The sequence below is a fragment of the Chroicocephalus ridibundus genome, chromosome 1 (genome assembly GCF_963924245.1).
Source record: "Chroicocephalus ridibundus chromosome 1, bChrRid1.1, whole genome shotgun sequence".
Lineage (NCBI taxonomy): Eukaryota > Metazoa > Chordata > Aves > Charadriiformes > Laridae > Chroicocephalus > Chroicocephalus ridibundus.
The window spans coordinates 203,059,405-203,074,557 of NC_086284.1; the positions used below are offsets into that span (position 1 = coordinate 203,059,405).

Consider the following 15,153-nt stretch of genomic DNA (forward strand, 5'->3'; position numbering starts at 1 on the left):
CATGCTCTATTCCTTGAACTAACATGAGGTACAGCCTTGTAATCAGTCCTATGATTCAAATATTTTCTCCAAGTCATTATTCAGATCCCTCAAAAATTATTTATAATGGTGTATAAGGAAGCTGGCCATGAAGTTCTATTAATTAAGTTTTTGGAAGTACAGAAAATAAAAAAATCTTGATCTGTTTGTATAACGTACAATGTTTAAAATGATATATTACTGAAAATATGGGAAAGTGCTTATTTACTGATCAAATCTTAACCCTTTCTTAACACTTCTAGCTGTCACAGGGACCTTAAATTGTGTATGAAACAGCCAAACCCATGCATTGCAGGGTGGTCAGGAAGGCAGCAAGAGTTTGTTTTGTTTTGTTTTCCCAGCCCTTGGTGAAGCTGTTTTCTGCTCATCTTTGCTTGATGTAATGGAGCTCTGACCATGTATTGACCCCAACAGGTCCCCTAGTTGCCAGAGTAGTACAAGAAATCTGTTCCAAAATAAGTGACATCCTTAAAAATACTTTTTTTTTTAACTAAATATAGCAAGTCAAAAGGAATAGTGGAATATAAATCATGCATCTAGAAAAACTTCATCCATGATGCTCTTTTTAGTTCTTTATAACCAACCTTTTTCTACAATCCTACGAACTCATTAATAGATATTTAGAACTTAAACTATGGGTAGTGTTTGTTTTCAAGCTCTGTTTGTCTTCTGATACATGGAGACACTTTATTCAGTGAGGACAGGAGCCTGGGGTAAGGTGACACTGAATCAGCACTGAATCAGTGTTTTTGCCTTTTTTATCATTTAGTTCCTAATGTCAAGCTGTCTTAAGAGAAACATGGCATGTTGTGGTTTATGACTGTGATTAAACAGTGTTTGTGTTCAAACTAACACTCAATTCAGCAGACTTAATCTTTGCTCAGAAACTATCAATTTAATTGTACAAAGGTTTGAAACTACAAATGAAAGAGATTTAATGCTAGCACACTCTCATCTTTATGACTTTTTTGAGTGATTAGCTTTATCTCGTAGGCAGAATCCCATTTTACAGGCTCTTTTTGGTTTTTTTTTTTTTAATGTTGGATGCTACTTGTAAATCATGATTCTAGCTTTCTGCAGCAAGGCTGCTCTTGGCCCCTTTTTTTGTACCAATCTGTCTGTTTCCAGACAGTCTCTCTCCTTAGTGTGTCTTCTGGTTAAAAAAATATCATGTATTCTTATGCTTTATGGTACATTTTTATGAAATAACTTGTGGGTTTTTATTGACGTGAATAAAGGCTTCTGCTGAAATGGCAGTTTTAACTTCTGAGTTTCTTGTAGTAGCAGCCATTCTGCCAGTTGCCAAATCTGCCAGTGTGAATTGACTGAATGCAGTTGTAAACAGATTTGCTGTTAAGGGCACTTAGAGGCTGTAGCAACCTGATGAAGCTTTGCACCGTGATGTGGTAACTACAAGTCTCTTTAGTTATTACTTCCTCCTAGTGCCATCTAGCCTTAAAAGCACATTCAGCCATGTGTTCTTGCTGCATCCAGAGTGGTAGCATGCCTCCATAGAACTTAAAAACAGAGAATCATTTCTCTTACAACAAGTGGCACTGAGGTTTTGTCCACATGTTTTAGTATTAAAATTATATCCTCTAGAGTAAGACAAAGTAAATCATTCTTATTACTCAACCTGGCGCAGAACAGGAGGACAAAGCTGTCAACTGCTGTTAGAGGACTCTTTAGTAAAAGAACAGCTTAGATTAAATACTCTTAAGATCTCAGCAGGTAGAAAAAACCAATCCTACTTCACTCTGTGCTGTGGCATAAAATTAATGCATTCATTCTTCCAAAACCCAAGTTTGTCATCCTACCCTGGGGATAGGAGAAAAATCTTCCAAGTGCTAGGGAAGAGTGAGCAAAATGTAGATACAAAGTATTAATTGCTATAGCGATTTAGGGTTCTGGTGTATCCAGATCCCTCTTGCTTTTGTTGAGGTCAAGGTATGAACTCTGTAATGTCTAGGATTGAAGCATGCAGTATGATTGTAATCAGTGTGTCGATGTGTAGCTGTAGAAATGCAGAATGCTAAAGACAGCACAGGCTTCTTATGTGAAGGTAGTATAGAAAAATGGTGGAAGATTAATTCACAAACTTAAAAACCAGATGCAAATAAAATCATGAAGTGTGACTGGACTCTTATACTGCTGTCATCTAGGCTGTAAAATTTCTCTTTGAAAATGTGTTAAAGCATAGCATAGAAAGCTGTCTAATTATTTTTTAAAATGACTCCAAGTGATGTGTCTGCAGCCTTCTCTGTTACAACATTTGTAATATTTAATGATCTTTGCAGTTTAGTTAGCATCTCATTTCAAGGTTCAGTATGTCCAGTTTGAAATCTGACGTGCAGTGCTTTGTGTTCCTCCTTCAGCATTTTAAATCCATTATACTTCTGGAAATGACAGTCTTAGAGCTAAGTACTGCATTTAATATGGTGGGGCTGCTATGAAGACAACTAAGTCAAGATTACTTTTCCATGTGATGTTAACTTCATCTCTTAAATTTGCCATTATTATATTAATCCATTTTTGTTGTACTGTGGTACTGAACTTCTGCTGAAGTGATTATCTGCCAAAAAATCCCAGAAGAAAGTCCTTCTGAACTGTCCCTTTTTAAACCAGTCAGTCATTCTGCAGATGTTAAACTTGACTTCTTGATTTCTGGATGCAGAAAGATAGATGTACAAAACTTTGAGTAGGAACATGACCGTGTGCCCAGGCATTCATCTGTAACAGTAGCTTCTCCCCTTACTTTTGAATGTGTCAGATCCTTGTCACTTGAAAATCACTTCCCATAAAAGTCACCATCTAGATTTTTCAAAATACTAAATGCTGCTTGGCCAAGAGTATGCCGTTGCTCTGTCATTAGCATGGCTCACCTGGTTTTTGTCTATGAGGTCACTGCGTGGATTGTGACTTCACAAAAATGCTATAAAGACAGGGGACCCCCACTGAAGTTGTTGCTCTACCTCTTTGCAGTGCAGACTCCTGTTGCCAAGCCAGTTTGTCTCTGATGATTCTGTGTGTGCTGTGGGAGCACCTGCTCCTGTGAAGGGTATCTCACATAGAGCGATGCTCATGACCACTAAGAGTATTTCCATTTCTTTATTAAATTCACTCTTTTCTATAGGATCAACATCTAGCTGACTATTGGTTCTGTCATCTGCTTAGTTTAGTGCTTCCAGTTCTTTAGAATTTGTTTAGTTTATTCCATCAATAAAAGCACAAAAATTAATACTTGTAGCCCACAGCATGCGTGTGTTTTGGTTTAAGAAAACTTACTTGTAAGCTGGTAGTCTAATCATTTTTCAGATGATTGATTCTGTGGAACAACAAAAAAATCACAATAATAATAATTAAAAAAAAATGCTAGAATTAATGTCATTAATTCTTCCATACAACCAGTAAATCACCTGGTTTTGCTTATTACTTTGGTGGTTCTATGCACCTGTCTGCATCACTTGTCTACTCTCTAATATCCAGCAATATCTGCATGCAGAGCGAAAATCTGGTGATTTAGCCGTACTGTATTCTATGTAGTGCAGTCCATCACTTCGGTTTCTTTAATCTTGCTTTAGCAAAAGTGTTTCATGGGGAGCACATTCTCTTTAATATTTTAAATGCATATCTTGATCATTTCTCCTTGTGATTAATTAAAAGGAAGGATTTCCTTGATAATTTTTAAATCATTATATGTATGTATTTTAAAAATTACAGTGTTTAAATTTGGGGAGGGAAAGAACGTAGAAGAACTTGCCTGTATAACAGCTGTGTGGCTGTATGGTACCTCCTAATAACAAACAGACTGTGGGGAAAATGGGTAACGAAACAGCGCTCTAGTGTACATAATTTATGATAAAGATTCAAAGTAATTAAACTTATTTTAACAAAGACTAATTGATGTGCCCTCTACACACTTCGTATTTTCAGTAGGCTCTTAATACCAAAATATCTGAGATGAGAGCTTTCTTTAGCTGGGAGATTTCAGATGTTTAGTCCGGGATTCAGCTGTCTACATATGGTGGAGTGGTGCCACCGTCGTTGAAATGTGCTAGCCCATACTAGACAACTGCTGTGCTGGGATACCCTCTTTAATTGGGTCCTGGATCTGCTGCTTGTTGACTGTGTCAGGCTTCCGCACAGCGTTTACTTGATAGAAGCTTCTCTCATGCCCTTCACTGTCAGGGAAGGTGGTATCCATTTCCTGAGAAGTGAATTGGAGGGAGAAGGATTTTCTTTGCTCCTATTGCTAACTGCATATACCCTGTCTGACTTCAAAGTGAGAAGGAACCAAAAGTAGATTTTAAATAGTGATTACTCATTACTCCATTTTTAGTTTTCAATTTGAATTTGATTAGGCCTCAGAAATTAAGTACTCTGTATCTGAGCTGCTCTACACTCTCTCTAGTGTATCAGTAGCAAATCTGAGAATGTATATGTAGACCAAGTAATTTTTTGTTGTCAGATTTCCAGCCTTGACTTTGAAGGAATTCATTTTCAGGGAAGGGATGGGAGAAACTGAAAGATAAATTTGGAGTTAGGTGCTGCAACAAAAATGCTTTGCTATGTCTGGCCCTGACTTCCAAGTCCCTGCTGCAGAGAAGAAATCAGAACCCTACATTAAGCCCTTAGATGTTTTTTATAGGGATCAGGGAGAATTGCCTGTCTCTATACAGCGCCTAAAATACTGAGTGAGCATACTGATGGAGCGGGGGCCTGGAGATAGTTAGTAACAAAGACAGAACAAAGGTGAAACCTAAAGCTTTCCCCCCGGCCTTTCTTCTTGTAGGTATTTTGCTCTAGACTGTAAAGGCAAATCTCTATCCACTTTGCTCCCCTATCTATAAACTACTTCCTGAAAGCAAGTATTTACTAATTTTCAAGCAACAGAACAAAGCAGGAATTTCTGATTCAAGATGCAGCTGAAGGAGGAGGGGATGTTGACAGCCTGGAATTTGGATCACTTTCCTCCCAGAAAACAGGGCACCGATCAATTTATTTTCATGAGATCTTAATGAGTAAGAAATCTTAAGCGAAGGAGAATCAGTGTATGCCTGCCTTCCCCTACATCCATAGTTGATATAAAAGCTGTAATGTAATCCTGAAGTTTTTCATGTAAACTAACTTATTTCCCTTCACTAACTGCTATGTATTTATTGCTCATATAGTGAAAATCTTTGTGCTTTGTACGGAAAGAAAGAAATCCTACTCATCGGTGGGGGGGGAAAGAGGTTACAATTTAGATCATAATACTTGTATCCTTGTGTTTACTTTATTCCATAGAATAGAAAGGGCACAGCCAAAGGAAGATAATGCTTTTATTTGGAGGACCATGCCAATAATACTTGCTTTGAAAAGATATAGATTAATCTCTAGGTTTTTTTGTTTTTTAGGATCAACAGATTGCATATGCTATTCAACTGTTGGCATTTCTGATCCAGTAACATCAGCTCTCCATATTATTGTAGGTGAGTGGTCACAGTTTGCTGTTTTGTTATGGAAATGATTAAAATAGCAAAAAATAATAGTTTCATTCAGTTCTTTCTATGTCTGTGAAATATAATTTGAACAGAATGGCTGAGTTGAAATACAAAGTTTGCGTCTGTGATTTAAGTCTGATTTGAAATACAGGAGGCTTAAAATTAATTGCTTTCTCTACTGTAATTCATTGTTTTAAAGGGATCATAACATCTTGAAACTTTATATCTGGTGCTTAAGTTTTCATGCATTCTGGCAAGCTTTTGAAAATAGCAGTAAAATACAATGAGCAGTGTAAGTTGCTGAGCTCTATATATATATCTTAGAGAAAGCTATGACGAGTGCACGTACACTTGAATAGTAGTGTTTTATACTAGTTGCCCAATTGTCCTGTGCAATTCAATGCTACCATGCTAAGTTAGAAGAATGGCTTCTGCTTGACTGGAATTAGCTGATAATTTCCTGGTTTTGCTATCTGTAAGTCATATATTTGAGGAGAAACTAGGGAGGAGAACCACTCCTCTTCAATAAATACTTTTTGATATATTGTCATCAGTAGGGATGCTGACATTGCCACTTCTCAAAGTCCTCTAGTGATGGAGACCCTGAACTGCACAGGGGCTGAAGGAGACAGCTTGGCATATTCAGTGCATTGTGATTTGTGATGTCCATCCTTTCTGCCACTTAACTGAAGAATCACAATCACCCATTTCTTAATACTGAATTTGAAAAATTGTGCAAGGCAGTCTTCAGTTATAATGATGTTGTGTAAGCATAAAGGATAGCATTTCCAAATGGTGATTATTTCATTATCACTTGTTATTGAGTGCTTAACAGTTGCAGTTTTAGGAGCTGGCGTTGCAAAGGTTTACACGTGTATTTCTCTGTTATTAATCTATGATAAAATCTGTTCAGCATGTGTAGAGTTTAGGCCATTGGACTAGGATTAGAGAGAAATGTGGATTTACTATATCATAGGTTTTTAGCTGGATTATTAAATTGCATATATACACTCCTATTTTTAGGAGTGTTTTTCACATAAAGGGTTCTTCACAGCAGTCTGTGGTGGCAGGCTGAGAGACAATGGGTGTAAAGTGAAAAAAGAAAAGAGGAAAAAAAGAAACCAAACAAAACACCAAGCAAAGAAACACAACCATCTCCCCAAGCCCCCCAAAACCCACCACCACTCTAAATCTTACACTATGAGGACATCAGCAAGGTGGTATACTCCCTGTTTTTAGGGATTTTTCAGGACTTGACGGGATAAGACCTGAGTAACCTGATCTGACCTCATAGCTGACGCTACTTTAAGTGGAAGATTTGATGAGAAACCTCCTAAGGCCCCTTTCCATCAGAATTACCTTCTGATAGTATGACATATAGGATTAAGTAGCATCCGGTAGATGTACAGATGCTGCATTGATATCTTCTATAACATCCCCACCTACTGCTATATGGTAAACAAGTGCAAGTTCTTCATTACATATTTTTAGCATACCAACCTTTCCTCTCGCTTAGTCCTTAATGCTTTTTAAATATTAAATGAATTTACTATTAAAAAATATTTTCCCTTTATGTATAAGAAATATATATGTATACATGACATGTATATGTTATGACATAATATAACTTATTTTTTACTGCTAAAAAATTGATAATGCTAAAGTTACTATCACGTTTGCAGCTGCAAACAAAATAAGCCGTAATAGAACCTTGCACTTCTAATCTTCATAGGTGACTGTCAGCCTCTGGATGTCTCTTCTATACATCATAACAACACGTTTTTGAAGTACTATGTATCATTGCTGGGTTATGGTTTTTATGGAGATATATTAAAAGATAGTGAAAAGAAGCGGTGGATGGGCCCGATGAGATATGATTACTCAGGTAACTTGTGTAATTATTACATTACTTTGTCAGCATGTAAATGTATTGGAGCAGTTGATGTGGTCTCTCCAAACCAAGCTTCTCAGAAGCTGTTAAACATCAGAAACAGACCGAACCTGATTTTAAACTCCTTGTAGTACCAAGTATGTTGGATCACATTATGTAAAGCTCCGTAACTTGGGGGATAACATTAACAGTGTGCTCATCAAAGTTGTGATGAATATATGTCACCTGGTGATAGCTGCCTAAAAAGTAGTCTTTTCTGTGCTAATCATTTTGAGTTCCTTTTCAGTCAGAGAGATGTAGTCACTCCTCTGTCTTGGACATTCAGCTGATGGAATGAATTGTTAATTTTGTTCTTCCAGCACTAATTAGAGAGAGAGAGATGAGTGGTTTAGCCTAATTAACTAATATTTGGATAACTTCTGTGCTACTGGAAAGTATTTTTTTTGCCTTCTTTGATTTGTCTTGTGTTAGGGAAAGAAGATGCAGAAGCAGAATTTAAGTAGCGTAGGCCAATTTTAAGATTCAGCAGTGATGTACAGCTAAAATTTTTAGTTGGCTTTAAAGATGTCAAACAAAGTAATGGCACTATTGGCAAATGTTAAAAAGTTAGGGGGGTGGTATTTCCTTGTTCTTTACAGTCTAAAACATCTTAACACAAAGAGCTGTGAGCTTGAGGAGAGCAACTGTGGTTTTGCAGTCCTTAGAGAAGGAGGAAAGAGAGGAACAATTAAGGGATGTATGCAAAGGTGTTTGCAATGTGCATTTATAATGTCTTAATGCTGCTTAATACCTGTTTTATGTAGGCTTCAAGACTTTTCTTTCTCATCATTACTATGAAGGAACAATTTCTTTTCAACCAGCAAAACACACACGGGGATCTCCACGAGATAAAGACGGATGCAGAACAGGGTAGGCTAATGTTTATCTCTGGATATTTGACATGAACTATTTTAAAAGGCCTGTACATAAATAGAGGTCACAGAAATGTTGTTTTTAATATCAAAACATTTACTCTGAAAGAGACAAGCTTGTAAAAAAGTTTATTGACTCATTAAAGAGAACACTTCGTTTTATCAGGTCAGTAAACAAAAATGTAATAAAATTTTGTTAACTGGTCTCTCCCTCCCACAATTTTAATTGAAGCAAAGTATAACAGCACACACAAGTAACCCTGTGCTGTGGTACTGCTAATAAATGAAAACTCTGGATGCCCCATAGCTTCCACAAATGGAAATAATTATTCAAAAATTCTCGAATGTTCACATTGTAATTGGGTCTATCAATTTTAGGAATTGCTTTAGTGCCATGACAACAGCTGGCATGGCTTGTCCTGAGGATAGGTCCTCTCTGGAATCAGCCTATTTATCCCTTTTTTTATAAACTGCTACTGTGCAGTATAAATTCTGTGTGATATTCTTCACTTGTTTCTCCAATCAAGGGGTCCTACCTTAATCTCCAAGTGTTCCTTCCTTTCTTTTTGCTTTCACCTGCTTGAAGTTATGCTAGGGTTTATTTTTGTTCCTCATATATGAGTGTAGCTATCAGAGATATAGTAGCTGTCACAGCAGCAAACAGCACAGCAGGATACAAAGGAGCCAGAAACTTTGGCCAGAAACTACCTGGAACTTGTTGAGACTGGACTGTAATAATAGTGCTGTGACATGCTATGGATCACGGTCTCCAGTACTCCCTGGAGAAACTGTCCTGATCCATCAGGTGCTTTGATGCAGGGGAAGCTCCAGAGGGAGAAAGCTGTCATCCAGGTCTTAGGGAGTAAAGAGTGTCTGATGCTTCATGGGGGATTTTATACATCCTGATAATTGCTGGAAGGGCAATAGGGCTGGGCACAAGCAATTCAGGAGAATCCCAGGGTGCGGTGATGACAGTGATCATGCAGGAAAGTGGGGGGTGTGATGGTTGAAGGAAGGCTTGGCAGCGGTGACTGTGAGATTATAGAGTTTAAAATCCTGAGAGAAGTAAGCAAGACAAAAAGTAGAATTGCAGCTCTGTACTTTAGGAGAGCATATTTTGGTTTATTCAGGAATCTTGGCAAGATTCCATGGGAGAGTGCCCTGGAGGACAAAGAGGCTCAGGAGAGTTGGTTGGTAGCTCCTCAAAGCACAAGAACAGTCCATTCTGATATGCAGAAGCTTGAGTAAGCATGATAGAAAACCAGCGTGGATGGGCGAGGATCTGAGAGGTAAAGAGAAGGTGGAAGTGGAATGGGTTACTTTGGAAGAACACAGAGATGTTGCCTAAATGTTCAGGGATGGAGCCGAGAAAGCCAAAGCTCAGGTGGAGTTGAAGTCAGTGGGGGATGTGAAGGGTGTTGCTTCTTATGAAGGAATGATACAAGTATACCAATCATTAAAAAAAAAAAAAAATACAGAAGAGGCTGGAAAATTGCACTTTTGCCCCAGTTTTCACTGATGTAGTCTCCCCCCAGGCCTTACAGGTTGCTACTCCTGTGGATGAGAGGGAAACAGTAGGTGTTACATACCTTGATTTTAGCAAGGCCTTTGGTACTGTGTCCCGTAGTATTCTTAAAAACAAACTGATGAGGTGTGGACTGGGTAAGTGGATGGCTGGAAAACTGTCTAGACTACTTAGATAGGTTGTGAGTACCAAGATGTCCCTCAGGGATGAATACTGGGGCTAATACATCTTTATTAATGACCAGGACAGTGACAGAGAGTGTGCTCTCAGCAGTTTTGTGGATGATACCAGATTGGGTGGAGTGGATTACATGTTGAAAGTCAGGGCTGCTATTAAGAGGGACCTTGGTGAGCTGAAGAACCTCCCGAAGTTCAGCAGAGGGAAACATCATGTACTTGGGGTGGAATAATCCCATACAACAGTACTGACTGGAAGGTGCCTCTGCTGAAAAGAACTTTGGGATCCTGGTGGACAACAGCTGTACTTGAGTCAGCAGTGTGTCCTTGCAGCCAGAAAGGCCAACCGTATATTGGGCTTTCTTAGCAAAAAAAGAAGTGAACAGGTCAGGAGAAGTGATTCTTCCCCTGTACTCAGCACTTATGAGATGAAGCACTGCCTCCAGTATGTCAATGTCTTTCACTGTTGTAGCAGTCAAATATTGGAACAGGTTGCCCAGAGGTGTTGTACCCTTGCAGATATTCAAAACTTGATTGAACAAGACACTGATCGTATAAGACCTGCCCTGAGCAGAGGTTTGGACCACATCAGAGGTCCCTTCCAACCAATGTGATCTTGTGGTTCTGTGATGCTGTTTTTGACATCGAGTAATCTTCAGCACTGTACTTAAGAAACTACACTGCCTGCAGGGCTATTGCCATTCATGCCACATCAGAGTTGTCAGTGCCGTGCCGCATCTTGTGGTGGAGAAAGGTCCTGTAATGATTGGGTAAAACAAAAGTTAAACTGCATAATAGCTTTGTTTTCAGGAAGTGAATGGTATTTTTGTTTTCAGATGTTACATTTGCAAGAGAAGTGAGCAACAGCTGGCAGAACAGCAGAAGGAAAGCGGATTAAAACACGAAGGTAATTTGTCATAAAAAGTAAGATGGTGTAATATTATACAAAATACTGTTTTTCAGAATATATCAGGTCAAGTGTGTGTGTGTGTTTTGGTTTTTTTAAACACGAATTACTATATAATCCATTGTTTCTTTATTTTAAGGAAAATACATGTAAATATGTGAAAAAGATGTAAGGTGTCTCCTCCACCCAGACCTCAGAAATTTCTGATAAAATTATACTAATTACTTGTGTATTTCAATGTGTTAGGTTTCTTTTCTTTAAGAAAGATATATTTTGTGAGCTAGGACTCTTCCTTTTGTGAGGACTTAAGTGATAAACTGTGAGGTGGTATAGAAGGAAGCAGTTCATTAAGGTAACTTTTAGAATAGATCAGGATTAAAAATTTGTGTTTGTTAGCCCAAAAGTCATCCTATGTAAAGCTGTTAATTAAATAAATGTGAGGCAGTGAACTTGGACAGCTAATAACCAAACTAGTAGACTGTCCTGGTTTCAGCTGGGATAGAGTTAATTTTCTTCCTAGTAGCTGCTGTGTTTTGGATTTAGTATGAGAATAATGTTGATAACATATTTTTTTAGTTGTTGCTATTAATATTAAGTCAAGGGCTTTTTCAGCTTCCCATAGAAGCTGAGAGGGAGCACAGACAGGACAAGCTGGCCAGGACAAAGGAATATTCCATACCATAGATGTCACGTGCAGTATATAAATAATGGGGGTCGGCTGTGGGGCAGGGATCTGCAGTCGATGCTACGGATGGGCTTGGGTGATCCATCATCGGGTGGTGACAGCAATTGTGCTGCATCACTTATTTTGTGTATTCTTTTGCTGTTATTTGTTTTTCTCCTCCATTACTGTTCTATTAAAGTGTCTTTATCTCAACCCATGAGTTTTTTCCTTTTTTCCCCCTCTTTTCTCACTATCCTACTCTGGGAGCCAAGGGTGAAAGGAAGTGAGTGAATGGCTGTGTGGTCCGAGTTGCCATTGGGGTTAAACCGCACCATGGGCTTAAGTATTTCTGTACAGTACCCCACTGGTACTCAGTATAAATAATAAATAAGATTTCTCTAGTATGCTATCCTTACTCTCCTTTTTCCCCCCATTCCAACTCCTGTGCACACTTCCATGGATTTTTTTATGGGCATAGCTTTTCCTTCCTCTGTTAAAACAACTCTCAATATACTGGATTCTGTGCAGTCATCCTCCTAGCTGTATCTCTTTATGTCTGACTACTGTGCCTTAATGGGAAGGACTGATATTATAGAATTGTAGAATTGTTAGGGTTGGAAGGGACCTTAAAGATCATCTAGTTCCAACCCCCCTGCCATGGGGAGGGACACCTCCCACTAGATCAGGTTGCTCAGAGCCCGTCCAGCCTGGCCTTAAAATCTTCCAGGGGTGGGGCCTCCACCACCTCTCTGGGCAACCTGTTCCAGTGTCTCACCACGCTCATGGTGAAGAACTACTTCCCAACGTCCAGTCTGAATCGTCCCATCTCTATTTTTAATCCATTCCCTCTAGTCCTACCATTACCCGACATCCTAAAAAGTCCCTCACCAGCTTTCTTGTAGGCCCCCTTAAGTTACTCATGGGCCACTATAAGGTCTCCTCGGAGCCGCCTTTTCTCCAGACTGAACAACCCCTACTCTGTCAGTCTGTCGTCATAGGAGGGGTGCTCCAGCCCTCTGATCATCCCCGTGGCCCTTCTCTGGACACGTTCTAGCACGTCCATATCTCTCTTGTAGTAGGGGCTCCAGAATTGGATACAGTACTCCAGGTGGGGTCTCACGAGAGTGGAGTAGAGGGGGAGAATCACCTCCCTTGACCTGCTGGCCACGATTCTCCTGATGCAGCCCAGGATACGATTGGATTTCTGGGCTGCTAGTGCACACTGACGGCTCATGTTGAGCCTCTCGTCTATCAGCACCCCCAAGTCCTTTTCTTCAGGGCTGCTCTCAAGCCAGTCACTGCCCAGCCTATATCGGTGCTTGGGATTGCCCCGACCCAGACGAAGGACCTTGCACTTGGTCTTGTTGAACTTCATGAGGTTGGCATGGGCCCACTTCTCCAGCCTGTCAAGGTCCCTCTGGATGGCATCCCTTCCCTCCAGCGTGTCAGCCGCCCCACACAGCTTGGTGTCGTTGGCAAACTTGCTGAGGGTGCACTCTATGCCACTGTCCATGTCGCTGATGAAGATGTTAAACAAGACCAGTCCCAGTAGTGATCCTTGAGGGACTCCACTTGGACATGGACCCATTGACAGCCACTCTTTGGGTGTGTCCGTCAAGCCAGTTCTTTATCCACTGAATTGTCAGTCCATCAATCCCATATTTTATCAGCTTGGAGGCCAGGATGTCATGCAGGACAGTGTCAAAGGCTTTGCTCGGGTCCAGGTAAATGGCATCAGTTGCTCTGCCCTTGTCTGTTGATGTTGTGACCTTCTCATAGAAGGCCACAAGGTTTGACAGGCATGATTTGCCCTTGGTGAAGCCGTGTTGATTGTACCCAATCACCTCTTCATTATTCTTCTGCCTCAGCAGTGCCTCCAGGAGGATCTGCTCCATAATCTTACCAGGCACGGAGGTGAGACTGACTGGCCTATAGTTCCCTGGTTCCTCCTTCTTTCCCTTTTTGAAAATGGGGATTGTGTTTCCCCTTTTCCAGTCAGTGGGGACTTCACCAGACTGCCATGACTTTTGGAATATAATAGAGAGCGGTTTAGCAACCTCATCCACCAGTTCCATCAGTACCCCTGGGTGTATCCCATCAGGTCCCATGGACTTGTTCACTTTCAGGTTCATCAGATGATCATGAACCGGATCTTCACTTACGATGGGCAGTTCTGTCCAACCCCTGCCATTGTCTTCTGTGACTCAGGGAGTGTGGGTGGAGCACTTGCCAGTGAAGACTGAGGAAAAGAAGTCATTGAGAACCTCGGCCTTCTCTATATCACTTGTCACCAGCTCCCCTGTTTCCTTTCTGAGGGGGGCAACACCCTCCCTAGAATTCTTTTTACCATTAATGTATCTATAGAAATTTTTGCTGTTTCCCTTGATCTCCTTGGCTAGATTTAATTCTAACTGAGCTTTAGCTTTTCTCACCAGGTCTCTTGCAGTTCAGACAGCTTCCTTATATGCTCCCCATTCCAGCTGTCCTTTCTTCCACTCCTTATAAAGTTTCTTTTTGTGTGACAGTGTGTCCAGGAGCTCCCTGTTCATCCAGGCAGGTCCCCTAGCATTCTTTCCTGCCTTCCTCTTTGTCGGTATAGTTTGCTCCTGGACACGGAGAAGGTGATCCTTGAATACTGACCAGCTGTCCTGGGCCCCCCTTCCCTCTAGAGCTTTGTCGCGTGGCACTTTGTCCAGCAGATCCCTGAAGCGACCAAAGTCTACATGCCTAAAGTCCAGGGTCGTAAACTTGGAATATATCCTCCTAGTTGCCCTGAGGATCTTAAATTCTATCCCTTCATGGTCACTGCAGCCAAGGTTATCCCTGAGCCTCACGTTGGTCACCAGCCCTTCCCCGTTGGTGAGAACAAGGTCCAGCATAGCACCATTTCTTGTTGGTTCCTCTACCATTTGGAGGAGGAAGTTATCATCTATGCATTCCAGGAACATCCTGGATTGCTGGTGCCTTGCTGTGTTGTCCCTCCAGCAGATGTCAGGGTGGTTGAAATCCCCCATTGAGGACCAGGGCCTGTGATCGTGAAGCCACTTCTGTCTGCCTATGGAGGGCCTCATCTGCTTGGCTCTGCCGGTCAGGTGGCCTGTAGTAGACACCTGCTGTAACATCACCTTCCCCTGTCTTCCCTTTAATCTTAACTCATACACTCTCAACCAGCTCCTTGTCCTTCCCCATGTGGAGCTGCATCGATTCTAGCTGGTCACTGATGTAGAGGGCAACATCTCCTCCCCTCCTCCCCTGCCTGTCCTTCCTAAAGAGCTTCTATCCATCTATCCCTACATTCCAGTCATGGGAATCATCCCACCAAGTTTCAGTAATGGCCACTATGTCATGGCTTTCCAGCAGCATAGCGGCCCTTAATTCATCCTGTTTATTGCCGAAGCTGCATGCATTCGCGTAGAGGCACTTCAGCTGGGCTGGCTGTGTCACCCTCTTGCGTGAATCCCCCTGGATTCCCTTGGGGTGTCCCGGTGCTATATTGATAGACTTGTGGCCTTGCCGGAGTAAGATGTGCAGATTCAGTTGGCCGAGTTTCGCCTCTG

General features: G+C 40.9%; 1 protein-coding gene across 2 annotated transcripts in view; it reads left to right on the forward strand.

Moving 5' to 3' along the window:
• Nucleotides 1-15,153, forward strand: part of CERK (ceramide kinase) — a 42,934-nt gene that overhangs the window by 17,899 nt on the left and 9,882 nt on the right. For both annotated transcript variants that reach the window (XM_063323381.1, XM_063323380.1), the window contains exons 7-10: nucleotides 5,436-5,510; nucleotides 7,255-7,407; nucleotides 8,217-8,322; nucleotides 10,862-10,932. In XM_063323381.1, the coding sequence (XP_063179451.1) occupies nucleotides 5,436-5,510; nucleotides 7,255-7,407; nucleotides 8,217-8,322; nucleotides 10,862-10,932 (405 nt within the window). The remainder of the gene's footprint in view (nucleotides 1-5,435; nucleotides 5,511-7,254; nucleotides 7,408-8,216; nucleotides 8,323-10,861; nucleotides 10,933-15,153) is intronic.